The sequence below is a fragment of the Heterocephalus glaber genome, unplaced genomic scaffold, assembly GCF_053883595.1.
Source record: "Heterocephalus glaber isolate CG9 unplaced genomic scaffold, H.glaber_assembly_v1.0 deba00000122, whole genome shotgun sequence".
NCBI lineage: Eukaryota > Metazoa > Chordata > Mammalia > Rodentia > Bathyergidae > Heterocephalus > Heterocephalus glaber.
The window spans coordinates 234,100-258,871 of record NW_028258138.1 but is presented as its reverse complement, the minus strand read 5'-3'; the positions used below and the strand labels follow the sequence as shown (position 1 = coordinate 258,871).

Sequence of the window (24,772 nt, the reverse complement as noted above, 5' to 3'; positions counted from 1 at the left end):
GTTTTATGTAACACTGCCTCTCACTGGTAGGTACACTTTAAAGTGAAAAAAGCACAGGAATGAGCTCACACTGAGAATTCACTGGGTCTACCATTTACCCTATTAGCTACAAGCAACTGCCCTAACAATAAGAGTGGCCAGCTGAAGGTTGCCTTTCAGCATCTGCTTGGAAATCACATCTCGCAGATTGGAGGTGGTATCTAATGGTGCATGCTTAAAACAAGCAATACACATATCATACTCCCTCCCCTGCAGCCAGGTGGCAAAATTTGGGATCCAAGAAGCAAGGCAAGTGCACACTAGATCCCTAGTTTCCCAGTCACAATTGGGGAAAAGGGTACCAAGATGCACCACCATGGATCACCTGTCTTCCACAAATATCCTTCCCCATTACATACTGAATGTAACAACCCTATTTCCTCCTCCACTGTCAAGACAATGGAGCCACTCTCTGCCTCCTGGTCCCTAGATGCAAGGACACCAAAGTTCCTAGATCTCATCCATAGTTTGTAGTCCAGTGGAGCACTGGTGCATTCCCTGGTGAGTGTCCTCTTTGAGGGCCTGGATTTGTAGCATTGCAATTTAAACCTTGGAGGACAGGAAAGGACCAACCTCCCTAATGGGTCACTAGTACTAGTAGAAGTGGGGTAACTCCTGTTCCAAATCCTGGACTTCCAGGTCTATGTTATCTTTTGATTAGGAACACAGTGCCATATAAAGGTCTTGAATTTAATGCATCCTAAATGTAGCACTCCATCTTCACACTGTACCTGCCCACATGTGTGCACCTGAAAACCTAATAGGTAGGTTGTGCCTTTCTTTAGCAGGCTGTCCCAGTGCTCCACCAGAAGTAGGCTCTGTGTTCACTACAATTTCTGCATTGTAAAATGCAGTCCTACATTTCTTGGCAGTAAAGGGAATCCATTTGAAATGTTATATGGTATCCTGGGTCAGTGGAACAAACACTCATTAAGTCCTTGCTGATTGACAGGGAGGAATAGCAAACCCATATCTGGAATGAGTCTATTCTTTTGAAAATGAACCACTACTTCTTTCAAGGGAAATGGGAATGATTCCAGTGGGAGAGTTCCAATATAGTGAATTTGGCTATTTGCACTCCTTCCTGGGAGCTTAGCTTTGGTCACTTTTGCTGGTAGTTTAGACACTCAGTTGCAGGTGAGGTGGATTATATCAGCTTTGGCCAGAAAGCCAATGCTGTTAGGCCCATGAATAATCTTCAATTCCAACACCTTGGGGACTTTATGTACTCATCACGGTACTACTGAGAAGGCCAATAAGAAACAGTGTCCAATGTGAACTGGCTGAGTCATTCTGTTACTTGGTTGTGTGATACTTTTTTCATTGATGCTCTTTGGTCAGCATTAGCATTTACACAAAGATAATCACACTTAGTGCCTATATCAGTACATCTATTCACATGACTCTTATCAGATCACCTTGTCTCCAGCTTCAAATTGTTTTTTCCTTATTCTTATCTTGGGCCACTTCACAGAGAAGCTATGACTAGGTACTGTATGAAATTCTGCCTAATCCTTCCCACCATTTTCTAAGGCCACCCAAGTGTGGTTTACTGCAACTGCTTCCTATTTTCCTCACATACACAGACAACCCACCTGTGAAACAGGCTCATGATTTTTCCTCATCTGTCAACTGCCTGAGAGTTCCGCCTTATGGTTACAGGTGTGAAAGGATGGAGTCTCGGGTTTAACAACAGTGGATACCATGGAGGTTGCAATTGCTTTCGTGCTTGCTTGGCAACCTCTATTGATTTTCATGATCAATCTTAGTATATGTGCTGCCGAAGCGAGCATCTGCGCAATCTTTAATGTACCACTTCCACCTCATGGAGATGTTGCTGGCTCCAACTGGCCCAATGAGCTGGTGAGTTAAATTCATAAGGAACAATTTTGGCTGCACAGTCACTTGGTGTCTTATAGTCAGGTGTTCCACCTTGATCAGAGCTCTGTGTGTGTGTGTGTGTGTGTAAAACCCCCTCAGAAGCATCTAATTCTTTGCCCTAGGTGGCATGACAGAAACCTCGGATCCCTTCATTATCACTGTGATAGCCAACCTGACTCCATTTTGTGCCATCGTTCCCATTTTATATAAAGTTGAGTGCTTCCAGGTGGTCACCTCCCCCTACCCCCTTGGGAGTCCCTTGGTTGATGCCACCACATCCCATGTGGTAAAGCAGTCTGCAACTATGTTATCTTTATGACCTTGTGAACAGAATACTCTGTACCTGTAACTTTTGGGGGAGTACTGGGGACTTTGTGCTTGTGAGGCAGGAGGTGGAACCACTGAGCTAAACCCCAAGCCCACCTGTGCGATATTTCATTTCAACTAAACTGTGTGAAATGTCCCGAGCCCTACTAACTCAGCAAAGTTCTGCTCCTGTGAAATTCTGCTTGTGTTCCCCGTCCATGAGCCCTCCCCAACCAGAAGAGCCGCTTAAAAGAAACCCACAAGCCCCTTTTTGTCGCCGAGTTTTTGAGCATGAGCTGCTCTTGATCGCAGGCAAAAATAGGACTCAAATTTGGCTCCGAGTGTGGCGATTCTCTATAATCTCTTAAGATTCAGTAGAACATCACTATTCCACTGGATCATGCTAGAAACTCCACAATGCATCATTCCCCACCACTGATAACCACTGATATCTGCTCGACCATATACTCAGGCAACAAAACTGAATGCAACACAGATCAACTGCAGATATTTTTCCTGTTCTGGGTGCTTTTCAAAATTGAGTTTCTATCCCTTTCCTCCTAACATTCCCCCAACTCCCTGCCCCAATTAAGCCAAGGTAATAGTATTCCAAGGTGTAGAATACTCTACCTTCCAAACTTGAGGCAGGAACCGGATCAAGAATCATCAAACGTTGTTTCCTTAATGGCAGGAAGAGCAAGATGCAAAAATTTTGCCTTTGGAAGAGATCCCTTACAGCACCCAACCACTAGCTAAGAGGATCTAGTACACACCTAATTTTCATAGGGTTTATCTCCCTTTTTGGAGCATATTAGTTATTACTAAGGTTTCCAGAATCTTCTCCACTTCTTGCTCATCTGGCTGATTATCACTGACTAAAGGAACAATGTTAATCATTCTCCAGGATGCCTCAGTGGTCAATGCCAGGGTGTTAAATCTCTTATCTTTTAAGATTGTTATGTCAATAAACTGTACTATGCAATTTTTACCTTCTAGCTCCCTTCATCAGGGAAGCTTCATAATGCAGCCTCACAATGCAGCCCCACATAAATTTCTCAACATGCTAGTACATGTTTTGTTGTTTTGTTGGGTGGTGGGTTTTACAGCTTGTTAGTGGCTGAATTATGCTCTCCTCAAAATGTTATGACCTAACTCTCAGTACTTGTGAAAGTGACCTTACTTGGAAGTGAGTCTTTGCAGATGATCAAATTAAAATGAACTCGGCTGGGGATTTAGCTCAGTGGTTCTGCCGCCTGCCTCCCAAGCGTAAGGTTCTGAGTTTGATCCCTGGTACCAAAATAAAATAAAATAAAATGAACTCCTCAAAGTGCATCCATGTCCAGAATGACTGTGTCTTTATTTTTTCAAAAGTGAAAATTTGGGCACAGGCATGCAGGCACACTGATCAAGGCAGAAATTGGGAAAAGGCATCTATAAGCTAAGGAACATCAAATGCCGCCTGAGGCTAGGAGAGGCATGGAGAAGATTCTCCATCACAGCCTTTAGATGGAAGTCACCCTGCCCAACATCTTGATCTCAGAGTTCTGGCCTCCAGAACTTGAGATAATAAATTTTTGTCAAACTGTCCAGTTTATAGTACTGTTGCTGCAGCCTAGGAAACTAATTGGGGGTAGGGTTGTGGAGGAGTCCCTTCTCTCAATATTTCCACCTGAATTACAGTGAGAAATAACCATAATTTTGTCGCGTCCAGGTTGTATGGGTAGGTGCTAGAAATGAGTCACATGGGCAGGCTCCAATGTCCATTATTTATTCAAGGTTCAGTGGTGACAGGCAAGCTAGTCCTATTATCTTTCCTTATAGTTATTTTTACTATACGTGAAATGTCCAATATTCCGATTATTAGTGTACTCTACCTCGTTGGTTCATCCCCCTGCCTCACCACTGGTCTGTGATGCAGTATGAAACCCGACATCACTGGCTTTAAGCGTTTCTCCAGAAGCAGGTGCGGAGATGGAGTTTAAGTACAGGTTGTTTACCTGGTATCAACACCCGTGAAGGAATGGAAGGGGAAGGAAGCAAGATTGGAGAGGAGGTAAAAGGTATGGGGCTCCGGAGCAAACGCTGCTCATGGAGGTTTTCTGTCCGGCCCAAAGGGCTGCGCGCGTGGATGCCCCCGGACACGCGTTTGGCAAGGCTCTGAGGCCACCGCAGTCCTCTGACCTCACCTTGCCCGCACCCGCGAACAGCTCCTTCAGGAATCCAAGCTCTCCTCGCCGCGCCTCCACGTAGCGAGCGTATTCCCGCCTCGCCCGGTCCTTTGCGGTCAGAGCGCACACCCTCGAGCTGGGGTGAACGCCCGAGGGCGCCCACGCTCGCTGCGCTCCCCAGAGCAAGGCTGCAGAGGGCGGGCAAGCGCGGCGGCCGCCTGGGCGCGCGGAGTTGTCGCTGAGGCCTCGCCATCAACCGGCCGGGAGTCGCGCCCGACCCGCAGCATCCCACGCAGGCCGCCCTCGCGAGGCCTGCCGGGAAGGACGCTCTCCCGCCTCGCCCAATGGCGGCGAGCTTTCGTGTTGCTGGGCGGGGCCGGGAGTCCAGACGGCCCGAGGCCCGCGGCGCGCACGCGCTCCGAACCCGCCCTCCCGCGCCGCGCTCCCGAGTACGGCGGGCGGGAGCGCGCGGGACGGGGAGGCGCGGAGGAGCTGCCCGCTCTCGTGCTCGCGCCTGTGCGGAGCCGCTCGGGCCGCGCCCCTCCCGCCGCCGGCTGCCGGGCGGACGCGGGTCTGCAGGCCTCGGGGAGCGCGTCGCCGGCCACCCGCACGGCCTGGCCATGACCGACCGCGGGTACCCTCTGGAGGCGCCGCCGCTGCCCGCCGAGGTGCGCGAGAGCCTGGCCGAGCTGGAGCTGGAGCTGTCGGAAGGTGAGCGCGGGCGGCCGCAGGACCCCACCTGGGACCTCATACCCGGAACCCCGCCCCGCATGAGATCCCCACTCTAGACGCCCCCAGGACCTCTCACCCCGGACCTCCGGAACCCCTCACCCTGGATACCGGGAGTCCCTCAACTCCTTACTCAGCCCCCCCCCCCCCCCGCACCCTCGCTTGGGACCCCGGAACCCCTCACCCAGGACCCCCGGGAACCCCACAACCCCCCATCCAGGAGCTTCTAGCCCCGCACTTGGGATCCCGGAACAGCTCACCCAGGACCCAGAGCCGTTCACCCGGGACCCTGCCAGGCCCTCCGGCCTCACAGTACCAGAGTCTCAGCCGAAGTGCCCCCCCCCGCCCCCCAGGCATCTGCCCCAGGCCCTGCACTTTGCAAGGGCTGCGCGCCTCCCTAGGTGCACCTTCCAGCCCCAGCCCTGGAAACGATTCTGCACCCCTGGGCCTCAGCTGCCTCACCTGTGAAATGGGGATAACAGCACTTTCTTTCAGGATTTTGAGGCTGAAGTGCCTGAATACTATGTATGCAAAGTGCTTAACACTTAGGAGGATATCCCCCTTTGTGGAATTTTCAAAAGTTAAGCCCCGTAAATGGTTGTCTGATGGATAACTGTAGACTCTGGGTAATTAGGCTTAGGAGGTCTACCAATTGCTCTACCCTAGGGCAGGGTCTTGATAGTCCATTCAGCTGTTGCTGGAGTAGAGTAAATTCTTCAGGATCCGGAAGGCCTTGTGGCCCTCCAAGAAAAACCTGTATGTGTTTTTGGGACTTAAATGCATTTTCAGCTTTTAGAATCCATATTTTCATAACCCTATATTTGCTGTAAGTTTTTAATTGGTTTGTTTTTCTGGGGTTGGGGTAGTGAATTCTTAAAATAAAACCTACCTAGGGCCGGGGATTTAGCTCAGTGGTTTCACTGCCTGCTGTGCAAGCTCAAGGACCCGAGTTTGATCCCCAGTACCAATAAGTAAGTAAGTAAGTAAGTAAATAAATAAATAAATAAAACAAACCTAAGGGCTGGGGATGTAGCTCAGAGGCACCACACCTGTCTGGCAAATGCAAGGTCCTGAGTTCGATCCCTGGTTCTGGAAAAAACAAAAATAACACCTACTTAAATAGGCATTCTCATATATTAACTCATGTAATTTTACTGACTTTAGGGAGGTGGATGCTATTATCTTTGTGGTGCCTCACGCAGGGCCACATAATACACAAAATTTGACATCTGCTTGCAACTGTTTTGAATTCACCATTCAAATTTTGGGGATATGTGACACATTTTAAAAAGTGGAAGAGCTGTTAAAATGAGTGGATTTGAGAATTCTTGGTGATTAGATACTCTTGGAAAGTCTAAAATTAGGAATGATTCTGGCTCTACCGTATGGATTTGTTAAAGCTCTTCATCCAGGGAGAATCATATAGTTATAGTTTAGCTTTTTCACATGTCAAATGTGTTTTTGCAGATTGTTCCTAATTTCTGCTCTATTATATTCATTGTTTGCTCAGTTCCTTGCTCTGTTTGAATATTTGTTAGGAGTTGACAGTTAACTAAATTATTTCCTTTTTTCGAAAAATTTTTTAATTTGTGTGACAGAACACAAATACTTTCATAAAATATTTCTTAAATATACTTATTTATTGGATCCATTTATATTGCCAGTTTGGACAAATATGTCGGGGTTGTATAGGTAAGAAAAGGGAATAAGATCATATATCATGGAGAGGAACCTGAAAAAGTAGCTTAAGCTGAGAAGGGGGTGGGTGGCGATGTGTTAAAGCAAAGAGACGTCAGAGTGCAGTGGCAGGCAAGGAGGCAGCAGCCTGGCTCCTTTCTCCTCTCCTAGACTGGCCTGCCACCTTTCTTTTGGCCAAAATAGGTCAGCAATTAGGCACAGTCATGCTTGGCCCTGCTCCCAGGGCACTTCCACACCTGTAATGCTGGCCTCTGCAGTTGTGTTGTGGTTGTTGTTGACATGGGCCCTCCCCTGTTGGATGTGGAGATGTCTAGCAAAAGGGACCATGTCTTAAGTGGAATTTTGGGATCTTCACACAGTGGCTGGCATCTAATGAGTGTCTTCAGAATCTCCACTGAAATATGACACCTCAAAAGTTGGGTTTGATCAGCTATAAAAGGAGGTGAACATCAGCCTTATTGACATTTCAAGGCTCTTGTAAAGATTCACTCAGTACATGAATGCTTTGAACCTTGCCAGCTTGCTGGCACACACCTGTAATCCCAGCACTCAGGAGGCTGAGGTTGGAAGATTGCCGTAAGTTCAAGGCCAGCCTGGACTACATAGTGAGACCCTATCTCAAAAACAAAATAAAATCTCAAAACAAAAAACTAGTAATGTGTTTTATTTATAAATTAAAGGAGTATATTAATAAGGAACTATAGTCTTAAGCCAATTGAAGTAGTATTTTGTCATCATTATTTTTATATTTTGACCAAGCAGAGGTTGTAAAAAGTGGGACTTACTCTCTGTCCTGTGACCTTGGCCTTTCCATATTCAGGGGTGGAGAGATAAACTGTCTAGTTCAGAATAAAGTCTTGTCAGAAAAGGGTAGCTTCTGGATAGCACTCACATCTTGGGGTTGTCCCTGCTGGATAGGTTAGAGGAGAGCGGGGCAGCTTACCGCAGACAAGATGCTGCCTTCTTGGGGACTGGTGGTGCGAGATGCTCAGGTAACCTGGACAGTCCTGCGTGCCGTCCCCTCAGCACTCCACAAGTGGACAGCTGGAACTGTCCCTGCCTCGTTCATAACTTACACATGTCCTTGCTCTCCAGCATCCTCATTGCAACAGCTCAGCATTACAGCCAAGTGTTACAGGTCTCCAAAGGTTTCCAGAGGCAAGGAAACCAAGGGTGGCACTCGGAGAGATGGAAGGAACCAAGAAGTGGCAGCAACCTTCTACAGAGCTCTGTGGGGTAGAGAGTCGGCCCACGTGCCGGGGCGCATGCTCACAGAAGTGGAAGGGTGGAGTCAACAGAACATCTGAGATGTTAGATAGGAGCGTCATGCAGCTCAGTTACATTGCTTGAACAGAACATCTTTTGGCTAAAACATGGGGTTGGGGGCTTGGTGGCAGACAAAGGCCTGCCCTGTTGTGCATTATTTCCTTATCACTGTCAACCATTGTAACTGAGGTTGGCCCTCAGGGAAGCCTCTGGTTTTAGGATGCCCTGGTTTCCTCCAGTAGGGAGGATCTGCTGAGTTTTTATTGTAGAGTCCCAAGAGGGTGATCTCACAGAGCTGTTTTCTTGCCCCTTCATTTTCCTGCCTAGTTCACCTTTGTTGGTTTAGGATCTCCATCAGATTAAGATGAGGGGAATGGGTAGAGCTGCACAGAAGAGCACTCTTGCTTAGACATGCCCCAACCCGAGGAATTTGTACAGTGGCTCCTAAGACACTCAGAATGTTCATGGGTGAAAGGGAGGTTCCCAGAAGTATGGCTTTCCTTTTTTTTAAGAAGTCTCAATTTACAAGAATTCACAATTCCCTTTGTGCTCTACCTATGATTGTAAAAAATGCCTTGGACACACCTCACAGCTGAGTTTGGCACACACATGCCCTACAGTATCTTGAAGTTATGGCTGCGGAACTGCTTTGAAAACGTGGACAGTGATGTAAAGTTTGTTCTTTGTTGTAGTGACCTGCAGCGAGTTTGAGAGGAAATGCTCTGACAGTGGGCTCCATTTGTCCCACTCCTGCATCTTTATTCTGGTTAGTGGGTCTGAATGGACCAAGCTTTAACTTAGGTCTGTTTCTTCGTTTTCTGCATTCTGATAAAGTAGGGATGGCCTGGATGGAGTCAGATGAAAAGTGGTTGAAAAATTTAGTTTGTACTTGTGTTGGAAGGGACCTCTTTCAAGAAATGTTTTATCTTTTTATCTGTCTTTACTTTCTAAAATCTACAATGTGATTCTTAGGGGTTTTTCTTGGTACCAGGGATCGAACTCTGGACCTTGCGCTTTCAAGGCAGGCAGCAGCACCACAGAGCTACATCCCCAGCCCTGATTCTTAGTTTTTAAAATGACAGCCTGACATTGCCTTCAGGTTAGCAGACATTTGTTGTGCTTCCTAAATATTTTGTGAAATGTGAAAGTTCTGATGTCCAAACTCTGCTCATCTGTAAAGTCCAGCCTAAACACCTTATTCTGAACCCTCCCTAGTCCTCTCTGATGTGAAATTTTCTTAGAATTTCCACTACACTTGTGCCCTCTGGAGTTTTGGCCTTTTTTTGGTGTTTATTGTATATGTGCTTTAATTCAGTTATTACTGAGTGCCCATTGGCTGCTAGGTAATTTTCTAACTGTCAAAGGTCAGGATTAGCTTTTTTTTTTTCATTGATCATAGGCCTTGTACAGTGTTGTAAAAGTAATATACACACACCGCAGAGAAATTGAAGAGTTCAAAGGAAGTGTAGGATAGATGAGGCTCTTTCAGTGTTGGCCTTTCTCTGAGGTGACCTCTTTCCTTCCAGAAGTGATCTGCCAGTGATTCCCAAGCCATGGTTCATGGATCTTCAGGGTCCCTGAGATTCTTCCTGGAGGCTGGTGAGGGAAAATTATTCTCACAGTGCAGTGATACTAAGGTGCCATTTCTGTTTTCACTGTCGGCATTTGTGGCGCTGGTCCAAAGCCAGCGTCAGGGAAAACTGCTGGCACTCTAAGCATGGTCAGTGCAGGGGCCCCGCCCGGTAGCCACGGTCATCGCATTATTCTCCATGCCCCCACTCGCACACTCTCACATAACCCTCACGAGGCAGGAAAGATTAATTGTTGAAAATCACTGCCCTTGAGAACTTGCCCTTCTAACAGTCTGGGTGAAGAAATGGGAAGGGCGCCTGCTACACAGAAGGTGCAGCACCTGTTGGAGGAGCAGCAGTGGTGCAGTTTGAGTTGCGGCAAGCAACAGAAACTGTTTTTATTGTGAGATGCAACATCTGACTGGACAAGTGGATGGCAGGCAAACTGTAGTTAATCCAGATTTTGTATTTGGTTGATATTTTCCTGAAAACAAATGAAGAAAATAACTGACAAATAAATATGGCCTTTCTTTTTTTTTTCTTGTAGTGCTGGGGATTGAGCCCAGGGGCTTCCCACTGAGCTACATCCCCATCTCTTTAAAAAAATTTTTACTTAAAATTCTTTATTTGATAATATTCACATTCAGGGCCAGGGATTTAGCTCAGTGGCACCGTGCCTCCCTCGCAAGCACAACGTCCTGAGTTCGATCCCCGGTACCGGAAAAAAAAAAGACACATGATAATATCCACATTGTTCTACTCAAGTTCCTTGTTTCCTCTTCTCAGTAAGATGTATGCATTAAACGTATGTATACAATATTAGATTTTGATCAGTGCTGGTGAGAGAAATTAGGAGGAAAGAGGAGTGGAGCTAGTTGCATGTCTGGGGTCAGGAGCTGCAGTACCACAAGGATGGACAAGAAAGGTTTCTAAGGGCCGGGGATTTAGCTCAGTGGTTCCGCCGCCTGCCTCGAAAGCAGAAGGACCCGAGTTCGATCCCTGGTACCAAAAAAAATAAAAAAAATAAAAAAAAAAAGAAAGGCTTCCCTGAGGGGTGACATTTAAGCCCAGGTGAGAAACCATGTACATTTCTGGGAAATTTGTCGGGGTGTAGGGCTTTGCAGATGAGGAGGCAGGAGAGGCCTGTTCTGTCTGAGGACCGTGTCATGGACTGCTGGGGACCGGAAGGGGAGCAGTCCTCCAGGGCCCTCTAGAGGTCTCGAGGATGCATTATTCCAGGGGACAGGGCGCTGTGCAGGAGAGCTGTCATCTGACAGGTGTGTGTGCAGGATCTCTGTCCCCATGATGAGACTGGATGAGCAGGAAGAGGCTGGGGGCAGAGAGTAAGGGGCACCTGGTCAGTTTGATGGCCTTGCTGTTTGAAGAATGCACTCACTATTGCATCCAGTAAATGCTTATTCGCAAAATACCTTGTGTGTGTGTGACAGGTGCTGTGAATGTTAAGAATTTGCTGTCCTGATGCTGTCACCTTCCCTGTTAGCCTCATAGGTGTTTGAGGCCCTAATGTGCCTCTTGACTGCTGGGGTATAGAGTTTCCATGAGGAGTGACCTGCGGAGTTAAGAACTGGCCACCAACTCCTTGAGCTTGCTGGGGCCCCTGCCCCACCCCATGCCACATAACACCACTTCTTTTCCTCCAGGGGAGCTTATTATAAAGAGGTTCTTCTGGAGATCCTTCGTCTTGTGTTTGCCTTCTGCACTCGGCACTTTAGTCCTGAGGACTGAAGAGAGTGGCCAGCAGGGCTGGCCAGTCCTGCAGATAGCCTTGATCTCCACACCAAGTGCTTGCTGGCAGGAGGAAGGGGTGGCACGTGTTGCCTCCTTGAAGAAGAGAGCTGCCCTTCTGGGCCCGGCCCATCACCCAGGGTATGGCTGTGGGTGGGTGCTGCATATGTGCCACTTAGTTCCCTTCTCTCCTGTGACCCTTAGGCTTAACTGAGATAACTGTGTGTCCAGGATTGTAGAAGTTTGAAGAGATTCAGGGCTCGGGGCTCAGGTGGACTGAAACGAAGAGTACAAATGCAGTGTCTTGCAAGTGTGAGCGTGGGGAGCAGTGTCACTCCGTGCCTGGTGCCTGGTGCCCCTTCACGACTGTGCCCTTAGCCAGCGCTGGTAATGTGTGGCTACTGTGACCTTCCTCGCGCGAGTGGGGCACAGCAGGGTGTCCCATCGTGCGCAAGTTGAAAGTAAAGATGGAAGTGTATTAATGACTTGCGTGGTATACATTCATTTAATGTAGAAATGAATTCCTGGGAAATATTTTGTTCACTATGATGTACCTGAAGAAATGGTAGAAATAAAGTAGGGTTGAGTTAATGGGAGCACTTACTTTATTTTGCCAGTACATTTAAAATTTTATTTTTGAAAGGTTATTGTTTGAGTAGTCTTAGGTTCACAGCAGCATGGAGAGGAGAGCATGAGCTCCACATGGCCCAGACCCACATGCAAGCCTTCCCCCGTTGTGGTGGCATTTGTGTGTAGTGGAGCTTGCGTTTGGGTAGGGCTAACACAGTCTTTGTGTTTTAATGTTTATACCCTTAAATTACCTAACATTTCCAATATTATACTTGTCTGTGTAAAAGACTGGAAAATATAGCCTACTTGGCAGAGAAAGAACTGTGTAGTCAGATAAGACAAAGCAGTTGAAGATAATTGTTACCTCTGCGTTTACCAATAAATAATGCCTTGGTGTGCTGTGCTGAGCTGCCTCCCTTCTCACACAGACAGGAGGGGCCTTCTCTGTTTCTAGGTGCTGAAGGTTGCAGTTCAGATAATGGCTGGGGAAATGACCTCGCAGGGCTCCCTTTGGGGCCATGGCTTTGATTGACTAGTAAGGAAAAAGCAGAAAGCTTTCTTCTTTAGGCAGTACTAACTATTCATGACTTAAGAGTACTATTTTGGAACTAACAAAAGAGAACTTTATTCCCTGTCCGATTTAAGAACTTTTTCTGCAGTATCTTTAATAAAGAACCTTTGCACTTGGTCTCAAATGGCATAGTTGTTCATATGCTGAAACCTTTACCCACAGTGAATTATGTTTATGATAGGACCCATATAGAGGAAATGAATGTTAAACACAGTCATAGGTTGGGGCCCTCATGCAGTAGGACTGGTGTCCTAAGAAAAGGAAAGACTCCAGGGACAGGTGTGCAAGGAGGAAAGGCCGTGAGGATGCAGCAAGAAGGTGGCTCTGCAAGCTGAGGTGAGCAGCCCTGCCTGCACCTTGTTGTTGGTCTGTCTCCCACACGGGGAGGACAGGTATCTGTTGGGTAAGCCCCAGTCTATGATCACCCAAACAGCCTGGGACCCCCCTGTGTCATCTTGTTGTTCAGCGGCCCTCAGCAGACTGTGAGCCAGAGGCTTCCTGCTGGAGGGGCTGAGAGACCCTAAGTCAAACGGAGAGGAGTGCAAGAGATCTGTCCACATGCTGCAGACCCAAAGAATCCAGCCCAGGGTCCAGATCTCAGCAGTGTCCCACCAAGTCACGCTGAAGGCCCAGAGCCCAAGGCAGTGTCCTCTATGAGTCCAGCTGGAGGCCTGGAGCCCACACCAGTGTCCCATGCAAGTCTGTGTTAAGGATCTGCACTGGGAGGGCCCAAAGGCCAGTGGTAGAAGTTAGAAAGCCTGTGCCGGAGGAGTGAAGGGACTGTGCCACCAGGCTGAGGATCTGCACTGGAGCCAGGAAGCAACACTCAAGGCGAAGAGCAGAGCTCCCCTGATGAGAACAGCAGCCATCCCTTTTGACAGTGAGGACCCGAGCTCCTCCCACGGTGGGAACAGCTGAGTCCATATCAGGAAAACCAGCCCTGGCAAGCTTCTCTCAGAAAATAAACAGCATCTTATCTTCCCCTCCAGTTCTCCTTTTATGCTGTTTGCCTCAATTCTCAGGTGGGTCTTCCATGCCCGGAACCACGCTGACTCAGTTCAGCTGGGTGTTCCAAGTTGACCATTGGTTCATCCCCAAGACTGTGCAATCTTTCTGGCTGTGTTCCCCCCACCCGCTTTGATTTACAAAGATTATCCTGGCAGGATGTGAAAGAGAGATTGGAGGGGTCTGAAACTGAGAGCAGAAAAGTTGGTTTAAAGAACCTTTTGCGCTTCTCAGATGAAGAAGTAGAAACAGCAAATAAATATATGAAAGAATGTTCAACATCACTGGTCCTTTGAGAGACACAAATTAAAACAACACTGGGATTCCGTCCCACCCCAGAAAGAATGGCCACTATCAAGAAATAAACCAATAACAAGTGCTGGAGGGGCTGTGGGGAGAAAGGAACCCTGCTCCACTGCTGGTGGGAGTGCAGACTGGTGCAGCCACTGTGGAAATCAGTATGGAGATACCTCAAAGAATGAGGGCTAGAGGTCCCATTTAACCCAGCTATTCCTCCTCTTGGTATCCCCCAAGAGAATTAAAAGCATCAAACCACAGTGATATATGCGCACCCATGTTTATAGCAGTACAGTTTGTAATAGCTAAAGCTTGGAAACAGCCCAAATGCCCCTTAACTGATGAGTGGATAAAGATGTGGTTTTTCTATACCATGGAGTAGTACTCTGCCATAAAGAAGGATGAGCTTCAGACATTTATAACTAAATGGATGGACCTTGACACATACTCTTAAGTGAAATAAATTGGACACACATGTTTAAAGACCACATTGTTTCTCTGGTGTGAGAAACTGAAAGTGGAAATAAGGACTAAAATGTATAATAGATATTGGGAAATGGGAAGAAAATGTTCAAATGAGACCAGGAACAAGGGAGGGGGGAGGGAGAAAGGAAGTAAAGGACAAGGAAAAAAGTGAAAATAGAAGGGAAAAATGGAAACAAAGCTTTTGTACATAGTGAGGGGAGGGGGCTTGTGGGGAGGAGAGAATGGGAAAAAAGAGGTGGGATGTATCATGTACTGGTGCAAATTCCCTGGGATGAGTGTTAACATTATCCCTAAAATGTACCGATAAATGTTTTGTTATTTAAAAAAAAAAAACAGCAGAAAAAGAAAAAAAAACTGTTGCCCCCTGGACAGGCTGAGGCAGTGTGGTGGGAGGACATTGGAGGTCGAGCCAGCAGGCCCTTATGGAGAGGCCACTGAAGGAGCGCCCAGGGGACTGTTTTGATGTGGGTGACCAGGTGGAGGTGGTGCTGCCCAAGGTATGTGGAACACTGGAAATGTGATGCATCTAGAGGGCACTGGATATGTGGGCCTGGTACTTTCTAGAAATACAGTGGACCCTCAAGTTGTGACCAGCCTGACATTTGAACAACGTGGGTTAATTAAGGTAACGTAAGATTCATCTGCCTCTTGTTTTCTATAGCTTTACCCAGGTAAACACCCAGATCTCAGTTTTATTGACTTAGTTACAACCAGCCTTTGAGAACCGATCCAGTTCACAAGTCAGGGATCCACTGTAGCTATATTAGAGGTGGCAGTTTTTGTCACTGGCGCATGAATGGTAATTGGAGTGGATGTGATTGCCCAGAAGGAGAACTGAATAACGCAGGGGGCCTAGCCCAGAACCCCCAGGAAGCCAGACCATAAGGGAAAGCAAGGAAGCTTGAGAGGTGCTACAGAAGGGCTGGAACAGGAGTGGGGCATCTGTGCACAGAGATGGGAGATGGGTCAAGAAAAAAGCATGAGGGTCCAGGATTTAGCTCAGCAGCACCACACCTGCCTCACAAGTGCAAGGTCCTGAGTTCCATTCCTGGTACCAGAAAAAAAAGAAAAAAGCATGAGTGGGAGTGGAGGATACCCTGGTGCCATTAGGCACCTCCTTAGGTGTCCTCATTGACATGGTCGAAGAGGTTGTGAAAATTGAGAAGAAGCTCATAGCAGTCTTGGTTCTGGATGTCAGCAGTGTGGGTGAGCAGTGAGCACCGTCTGATGAGCAGATCAGGAAGAGGCGCAGGGGACCCTTGCTGAGTGGGGCAGCCTGGGAGTGAGGCGCAGGAGTGGTTCCCAGATCTCTGGAGTCACAAAAGGCCCTTCGGAGGTGTGTGGGTTGTATAGGGAAGGGGGCTCGGGCCCACCTCTGTGCCCACTCGGTCCACAGCGCTCATCTGAGGGCTGCCCTGGAAGGACACTGAATGGGGGATGTTCATACCCTTCCAGTTGCAGGAGTGCTTTCAGTTTTAATGACAAATGTCCAGTGAAGATAACACCATGCTGTGGCTTTAGCTTAACAAGCAGTGTTTGGAAGCATTCTTCCATTAAATGTATGGTATTTTAAAGGGTTTGTTCTCTGCGCACACTTTAATGATAACCAACTGTTTCTATGGACTAATCTCATTACTCTTCTCTGTGATAGTGTTATCCATTTGCCTTTATGTCTCAATGCATGTCGTACCTGATTGAAATGGTGTAATTTAAGTAAGCTCGTGAACCCTGGAAAACAGGGTTTCTTACTCTAGAACTGTGAGAGAGTAACTTTCCTGTGTGGTGAGCGCCCAAGTTCGTGGTACTTTGTTACAGTAGCCACAGGAAAGGTATGTGTCATTATAGAGGAAAAAGTACTTTCATTCTTTTCTTTTTTGCCTCTTAGATTGTGAACTGTATTGGAGTATTTTTCGCCTGTCCTCCTTTGAGGTCTCCTTGCCTCTTCGTGTTCTTGCCAACATCTTCTGTGTGATCCCTGGAAGCTCTGCTGCTCTGTCCTTCCCTCCTGTGAGAGAGGAGAGCCTTCCCATTCTCTTCTGTGTGGGCTTCCAGGCGGCCCAGCAGCTGTGGGAAAGGCTGTGTTCTCCTCACAGCTTCAGACTGAGTTCTGCTTTGTGCCTCAGTTTGTCTAAGTAGCTACTCCACTCTGTAGTGTAGCTTAATGTTAAGTCTCCATATTTGGGAAAGTAAGTCCTATTTATTTATTTATTTATTTATTTTTGTTTTTATTTTTTTGAGACAGGGTCTCACTATGTAGCCCAGGCTAGCTTCAAACTTGTTATGTCAGCCAGGCTGGCCTCAAACTCGAGACCCTCCAGCCTCAGCCTCTCAAGGGGTTGGATTACAGGCATGTGCCACCATGCCCACCCATTTTATTTTGCATTGTTATTTTTAAGTTTGATTTAGCCCATCTTGGCCCTTCATGTTTCCATATACAGTAAATCCCTGACGTACAAACATTGGAGTTGTGAACTTTCACAGGCAGTAACAGACCTTGCATTACGAACATTCATAGATGTGAACAAATCACAGAAGTAGCCCATGTGTCTGCTGGACATTGTCACAGTTGTGCTGCTGTGTGCTCCCTGTATAGTATGACAATGTACAGTAGCTATAGTGACTCATTCATGCGTTGGCGACTTATTGTACACTTTAGAATCAGCTTGCCAGTTTTCATACAAAAAACTCATAAGACCTTTGGTTGGAATTACTCTGACTTTAAAGGTTCATCTGGAGAGGAACTGCATCTTTGCAGTTTTTGGTCTTCACATTTGCAAACGTGATATATCCTGCCTTTCCATAGGTCTTCTTTGATTCATCTTAGTCATGTTGTTAGTTTCTAGGTAGTGGTCTTACACATAGATCATTAACTCCTGGATTTGAGAAGCAGTATCTTGCAGTTCTAGGATTTATGTGTTTTTAAAAAATTCACAGTTCTGCTTTTTAATTCCTTGAACATATTGATCGTGGTTATTTAAAAATTCTATCATATGTACTTTTCCGTGATTGTTTCTCAGGTGTTTAGCCGTGCTTCTCGCCACCCTGTGTGGCTGTTTATTTTTGATCAGGTGCTGGCGCTGTGTCTGTGGTGGTGGTTTAGGTGCCACTGCTCCTCTGTGAAGGGCTGCTTTGCTTTGCCGCAGAGAGGTTGGTGCGTGCAGTACTGACTGCCCAGTCCTGTGGAGAAGGTGGTTTGACGTGGCCTCTGGGCCCATGCTCTGTTGGTGCCTGTGGTGTGGTCCTCTCGTGTCTTTTAGGTGGCCTGGGTACTTCCCCAGGTGGAGACTCACAGCTCTGGGCATCTACAAAGCTCTGCTTGGTTCACTGCCTGCCATTGTTTTTGCCTTTCAGACCTCTCCAGGGCAAAGTTCACCCTAACTCACCTCTTGTTTTGTCACTTTATGATTAAAAAAGAAAAAAAGTTTTGAAATGCAGCCTTTCTAGTTGCTTCAGTGGTAGAGGTGTTCTCGGCCCCTTAATTCTGCTGGGCATAAATGGAATTCCTCTGTAGGCTTCAGTTTAATGAATGTATTTTCCATGTTATTAAAAACTTTGAGATAAAAGATATATTTTAAAGTTGATGTTTTTAATCACACATGAATGAGACAATATACTTTCAAACCTTACTATTGAAGTGTACTTAATGTAGATTCTTCAGTGTTGAGCATGAATGATTTAAACTCTGCAGTCAGATCAGTTCTGCTTTTGTGTGTTAAGTATATATATTTAAAGACTGTTTTTGTCTTGTTTTTGCGGTAGTTGGGTATTGAAACCAGGACCTTTACATTGAGCTACATTCCAAGCCCTTTTATTTATCTTTTATTTTGAGACTGGCCCTCGCCAAGTCCCTAAGTTGCCCAGTTTGGGCTTGAACTTTTGATCCTCCTGTCTCAGCCTCCCAGAGTGCTGGGATTACAGGTATGTGCCACCTGCCTTGTTTAAGACCTTTGTGTTTGGAAACTAACTTGGTATCTGTTTGAATGTAGCATCCATAAGTTACTGGCATGGTGCCTATACGAAATACCTAATTCTACAGATTTTCTCCCATTATTCTCCATTACATGCTGGTAGCTGAACTCCTTTTCTTTGCTGTGATCTGATCTGGAGCTTGGTGATGGTCATGTGTAGTTACCCAGTTGGATCCACTCATTGTTATCTCCTGGAGCTCAGTGGTGATCAGGTGTGGATACTCAGGTGACCTCACTCTTCATTCTGTCTTCTGTTCTTTCCGGACACCTCCAGCAAGACCGCTCCCTACAGCAGCAGTTTGGGGCCTGTGTTGCTGTAAGAGCACAGAAACCCTGCCTTGGAACCTTGTAAGTTTGTGTGGCCCAGCCAGACCCACTGGATTCTTGGACCCCTTCTTTGGGAACAAAGCAAGAGCCACTCCTTCCCAGGAGCATGAAGACTCATGACAGGGTCCAAGGTTCTAGGCAGGCCTCCAGCCTCTTGCTGTGCTGTCTTGGGGCTTGGGTGCCTGCTGCAAGATAGACAGTAGGTTGTGCTGTCTACTCTGTTGGCCCCTCCTAGCCGTGAGTCTCCTCCCCTGTGCACTGTGGGGTCCCCCTGTCTTGGCCACCCTTGGTCCGTGTTGGGGTCACCCAGCTGCTAACTGCCTGAGTATTTTGCCAGTTACTCCTTTCAGACCCCACATAGGTGCTGTGGGGGTCCAGGTGGGTGAGCCCTTCCCTGGTGTGCTGTTCCTGTGTCCACCTATTCCCAGGTCTGCTCACCCCTTTCTTCCTTTCCACTTTGGCAGCTCCTCCTGTGATAATATATATTCTTAATTTTTCTAATTGTTATACAACAAATAGGTGTTTCTTTGGCATACAGTTGTATGAGTTTTAACACATGTTGATTCATGTGCCTGCCACCATAGTGGGGCACAGAGCAGTACCACCACCCCAGGACAGTCCTCATGTCACCCCTTTTTAGCCACCTTCCCCAGCCTACTCTATGACTGCTGATGTGTTCTCTGCACAGATGCCTTTCTCTTCTCAAGGATGTCACAAATGGTGTCACACAGTGTATACTGTTTGAAAGTGGCTTCTTTCACTCAGTGTAATGTCTTTGAGATATGTCTACATGTTTTTTGTATGTGTATAGTCCATTTCTTTTTATTGTTAAGCATTTTGCCATGGTGTAGTTATACCACAGTTCGTTTATCCGCTTGCTTGACATCTGGTCTTATTTCCAGCTTTTGGTGATTATGAGCAAAGCTGGTATAAGCGTTTGTGTGCAGGTTTGTAGTAGTTAATGTTGGTTGCCAGCTTGCTTTGCAGTGAGAAATACTCAGATTAATGACACACACTTCTGGGTGTGTCTGTGGTGTGTTTCCATAGACAGTGGACATAGGAGACCGTGAACTGGGGGTGGGGAGGAGAGACTCACCTTGAGTGTGGGTAGCACCGTCCAGTAAGCTGGGCCCAGGTGGATAAAAGCGGAAGGAGGAAGCTTCTGGCACAATCTCTCTGTCTGTTTCGCTGTCTGTCTGTCTCTGCTTCCTGGCCACCAGGAGGTGAGCAGCTTTCCCCTCACCTTAGGCCCAAAGCAGCAGAGCAGCCAATCATAGACTGAAACCATGAGCCAAAATGAATCTTTCCTTCTTTGTTTTTCAGGTATTTTTTTCATGGAGATGGAAAACTAATGCAAGGTTTTATGTGAACATGAGTCTTCTTTCTCTAAGGTATAGAATCGAGAGTGGACTTCCAGACTGTTCTTCAGAGTGACTGTGCTATATCTTGCATGCCCCTACCAGTAAGGGTTTCTGTTGCTCCAAATCCTTGTCAGCACTTAATGTTATCACTGTTTAAATTTTAGCCATTCTATTAGCTACGTAGTGATATCTCATCATGGTTTTAATTGGTATTTCCCTAATGGTAGGAAAAGCATAAGAGCAGAAATCAGTGCAATTAAGAACAGAAAAACAACAACAGCAAATCAATGGAGCCAAAATCTGATCCTTTGAAAGGGTAATAAAATTCATAAATTTCCAGGAAGACTGACAAAGAAAAAGCAGATTACCAAAGGTGCAGGACGCATACGTTACCAACATCAGGAATGCAAGACACAGTGTTGTCACTATTGACCCCACAGACCTTGATGGGGGCAGTGAGGGGCCATAAGCTCTGACTGTCCATAGACTTTCAACAACCTGGGTGAAATGGACCAATTCCTTGATAACCACAAACTACTAAAACTCACCCATTATGAAGCAAATGGCTTGAATTCTGCTTTAACTTTTTTTTTTCAGTGCTGGAGATTGAATCCAGGCCTTTGCCCTGAACTACACTTCCAGCCCATCCATCTGTCTGCCTGCCTTTCTGTCTATCTTATCTCTGTTTGTCTGTCTGTCTATCTATCTATCTCAGTCAGTGCTTCCTAGACAAACAGATTTAATGCAAGATATACAAATATATAAGAATTTACACCTGCCTCACAAGTGCAAGGTCCCAAGTTTGATCCCCGGTACCAAACAAAAAAAGAATTTATATGGTAGGGTTACAATGGCTGCTTACAGAGTCCGGTGTGGAAGAGTGCAAAAGAGCTGTCTGCATGCTGGAGATCTGAGGGATCGAGTCAAAGGCCTGGAGCTCAGTGTAGTGTCCCATGTGAGTCCACATCAGGAAGCTGCAGGGTCTGCACTGGAAGCCAGGAGACTATGTCCAAGGTGAAGGCAAAGACTGGAGCTCCTCCAAAGGAACAGAAGTGATCCTTCCTTCTTTGTTTCCCCTTTATACCATTAGGATGACAAGCCCCCCTAGGGTGGGTCTTCTGTCTTCAGTGAATCCTCTCAGCCACACTCAGAACTGTGCTGATCCAATTTAGTTGGGCATTTCTTACCCAAGTTGACACGATCAGCTAACTATCTACCTACTGTCTATCTACCTATCTATCTATTGTTTTTGAGATAAGTTTTCACTGAGTTGCCCAGGCTGGGCTCCAATTTGTAGTCTTCAACCTCCCAGAGTTCTGGGTTTATAAGTGTGACTACCATGCCCAGCTGTCTTGTAACTTTTTTCTTCTGCTATATGAGGGATTGAACCCAGGTCTTTCACACTGGTATGTCCAAGTTTTGGTTTTGTTTTTTTTTCTGATTTTGAGACAGGGTCTTGCTAAGTCACTAAGTTCCCCAGGCTGGGCTCTAACGTGTGTTCTTTCAACCTCAGCTTCCCAGAGTGCTGGGATTATAGGTACGTGTCACCATGCCTGACTTGTCCTATAACTTTTAAGGAAATCAGATTTATAGTTTAAGATCTTCTGGAAGATACATCTGCAAGCCCATATGGTGTTGCTGGCAAGTTTTATCAAACATTTAAAAAAGAAATGACACCAATTCTATATAGTCTCTCTCATATATTTTTAAACTTTTTTCTCTAAAATAATTTTAGACTCAGGAAGTTGCAGAGATAGTACCTAGAATTCATCTAATTTCCCCCAGTAGCATCTTCTATAATTATAACACATAGTGGAAACAGTCTTGCCATATATTTTTTCTTTTTTAAGACTGGCTCTCACTATGTAGTCCAGGCCAGCCTTGAACTTGCTATGTAGCCCAGGCTGACCTCCAACTCTTGATCCTCCTGCCTCAGCCTCCCAAGTACTAAGATTATGGACATGCACCGTCATGCCTGGCTTTGCCATATGCTCCTAATGTGATTATTATGCTAAAACATTTAAATAGTTTAAAAGTATATGAAGTAAAAATTGAAATCTGTCTCACCCCATCCAAAGCCAAATAAATTAATAATTTATTGTACAGCCTGTTTTCTGTATATAAACAGATATGTGCCTCTACATACATAATTTTATTTACTTTCATTTTATATTTATATACACACATACAAATTTTTTTCAGCTTGCCATTTTCACTCAGTAGGAAATGGTAGGTCCGAGTAAGACCCCACCTCAGCACCCCAAGTCCAGGGCACGTTTTCCTGCTGACAGGTTCTTGGCACAGGTGGTGGTAGCTGAGTGGCCTTCCTCCCTGATGGACATGAGGCTGTCTCCTGTACATGCTGCTCTTCTTCCTGTGACCCTCAGGCATGGAGTCCAAGCTTGTGGCTTGCCTGGGCCTCACTGAGTGAAGAGGAATTAATGTCTTGGACCAAATATAAAATATTATAATTTAGTTTATATATATAAAACTATTTTAACTTGTCAAATTATTTATGAAACAACACAACAAATCCAAGTTTAATAATTAAATAAGAGAACCTGTTTACCTAATAACAATAATCACCTTTCTTCACTGGTGAATGTATTTGTAGGTTGGTTGAAATACTATTATCAATACTTGCGTTTGACTTGCCAGGTTGCATGAGCACATACAGTGTCTGATGCATGTGGGTTTCCACTGGACTGATGGTGGCACACATAGGAAGCAGACTTGACACTGACTGCGGCAACCCCACACAGCCTTCTGTTGTCATCTGTGCAGTCAGTGCTCAGGCACTGGGCAGTTGAGTCATGAAAAATACAGCTAAGCTGGGCATGGTGGCACATGCACTTGGGAGGCTAAGGCAGGAGAATTGGAAGTTTGAGGCCAGCCTGAGCTTCCTGGGGAGAGCAAGACCAGTCTACTACTCAGCAAGACCGGTCTCAAAATAGCATCATCATAATAATTTATATATGCATATGAAAATCACGTAGTAATGTTAAAGGTTTGTGGTCTCACGGGGCTGCATCCCTAGCTGTCCAGAGCGGTGGGTTGGGCACACCTGCCCTAAGAGTGGTCTGGTACTTTGGAAAGGGGATTTTAGAAAGGGTGTTGGGGAGTTGGTGATCCACTTGGGGTTGGCACCCTAAGTGAGGCTGCGCTCTGGCAGAGGGGATCAGTGGCAGCTGCATGTCATCCCGCCTGCAGCGGGCTTTCCAGAGTCCCACGGTGTCTCTGTCTCTGCCAGCGAGCTCTGGCTGCCTCCTGGGGCCATGCCAGCTCTGCTGTCTGTCTGTGTGGTGCTGTAGAGAGAGGGCTGAACCTTGAGGGAGGGAACAGGCGAGAGCCCCTCCTCTGTTCAGACCCCTGCTGCAGCCCCACTACTCTGTGTGGTCAGAGGCTTTGCATCCCATGGTGTGTGCAATGCAGCACTGCTCAGCCAGGCGTGAAAGATGGCACTAGTTACACAGGAAAATGGAACACAGGCATCCAACTCACAATGGTTCATCTTGGGTTTTTCAGTTTTACTGTGCTTCAGAAGTGATACATGCCTCAGTAGAAACCACACTTTGAATTCTGATCCTTTCCCAGGCTGGCGATATTGGTGCAGCCGTGGGGTGGAGTCAGTGTTCCAAGCAGCTTCGTGGAGCCGGGCTAGGGTTAGATGCCTGGTCAGTTCAGTGTGCTGAGTGGATTTTGACTTAGGTACAGTATTTTCAAATCTGTCGGTTTATTGGATGTAACCCCATTGTAAATTGAGGAGCATGTATAGCTCGTTATGTGCAGATGTTTCAGTTAGAAAAAAAATGAGATGGCTTTTGGTAAATTGTAAGCATCACCCAGGGAGTCAGCAAGGTTCATATCTCTGTGCCCTTTGGGCTCCATTATTATTTCAATATTCATTTGAAATGGGAACATAAGTAGGACTGTTTCTAGAAAGTGAATGGTTAATTAGTATATATTCTGAAAAACTGACATTCTTGTATTTATTTTTTGAGACAAGGTCTCACTTTCTAGTCCATCCTGCCTTGAACTAGCTGTGTAACCCAGGCTGTCCTCATATTCAAGATCCTCCTGCCTCAGCCTCCTGGATGCTAGGATCACAGGCCTGTGCCACCACGCTCAGCTGACTGCTCTGCTTTTAAATAGGGATTTATCAGTTTTGATTTAATGTAGCAACATTTAATTTCCATTTATATTTGTCATATATTTGAATACATTCTAGAGGAAACTTTTTAAAAATAGATGATGCTTTTTAAAAATGTGTGGCTTTAAAGTGGTGCACAAGTTAAGTTTTATAAGTGAGCCCATTCTGCTGCATCCTGGACCTGACAGGGACCGCTGCTGCATCATCGAGCATGCTTGGCTGGGCAGTGGCTGAAGCAGGGTCTGTGAGTGTCTGGCACGTGGGTCACATAAAGAGGATGCAGGGTGAGATGAGGGTACAATGCCAGGGGCACGGAGTCAGGGCACTGCATCAGGCTTGCTGCAGCGAGGATGGCTTGGTATGACAATGGAGGATTTTTGTTGAGAAAGTAGGAAACCGTGAGATTCGTGTTACAGTGCCATTCAGGTCAGGTGAAAACACACAAACAGAGCCACACACTTTCTACAGGACATGGAAGCATGCACACAGAGCAGCTGGCTGTGGGGCTGGAAGTGGAGCATGGTGTGGACAGAGGGATGAGTACAGAAGGGGGAACACAGGGAGCTAGGAAGCCTAGACCTGAGCAGCCGCCTCCCTGGCCTCAGGCTCCCCAGGATGGCAGTTAGTGCATAC

The 24,772-nt window shown here is 46.4% G+C and overlaps 1 protein-coding gene across 13 annotated transcripts in view; it reads left to right on the top strand.

Annotated features, from left to right (window-relative positions):
- The first annotated feature begins 4,868 nt into the window (after positions 1–4,868).
- Dip2a (DIP2 acetate--CoA ligase A) overlaps positions 4,869–24,772 on the top strand; it is a 113,962-nt gene continuing 94,058 nt past the window's right edge. For 4 of the 13 annotated variants that reach the window (XM_004842559.3, XM_004842553.3, XM_004842555.3 and 1 more), the window contains exon 1: positions 4,872–5,105. In XM_004842559.3, the coding sequence (XP_004842616.2) occupies positions 5,015–5,105 (91 nt within the window). In that variant the 5' untranslated portion in view covers positions 4,872–5,014. Of the gene's footprint in view, positions 5,106–24,772 lie in introns of all 13 variants that reach the window. The other 9 variants (XM_021256459.2, XM_004842558.3, XM_021256460.2 and 6 more) reach the window with 4 other exon arrangements.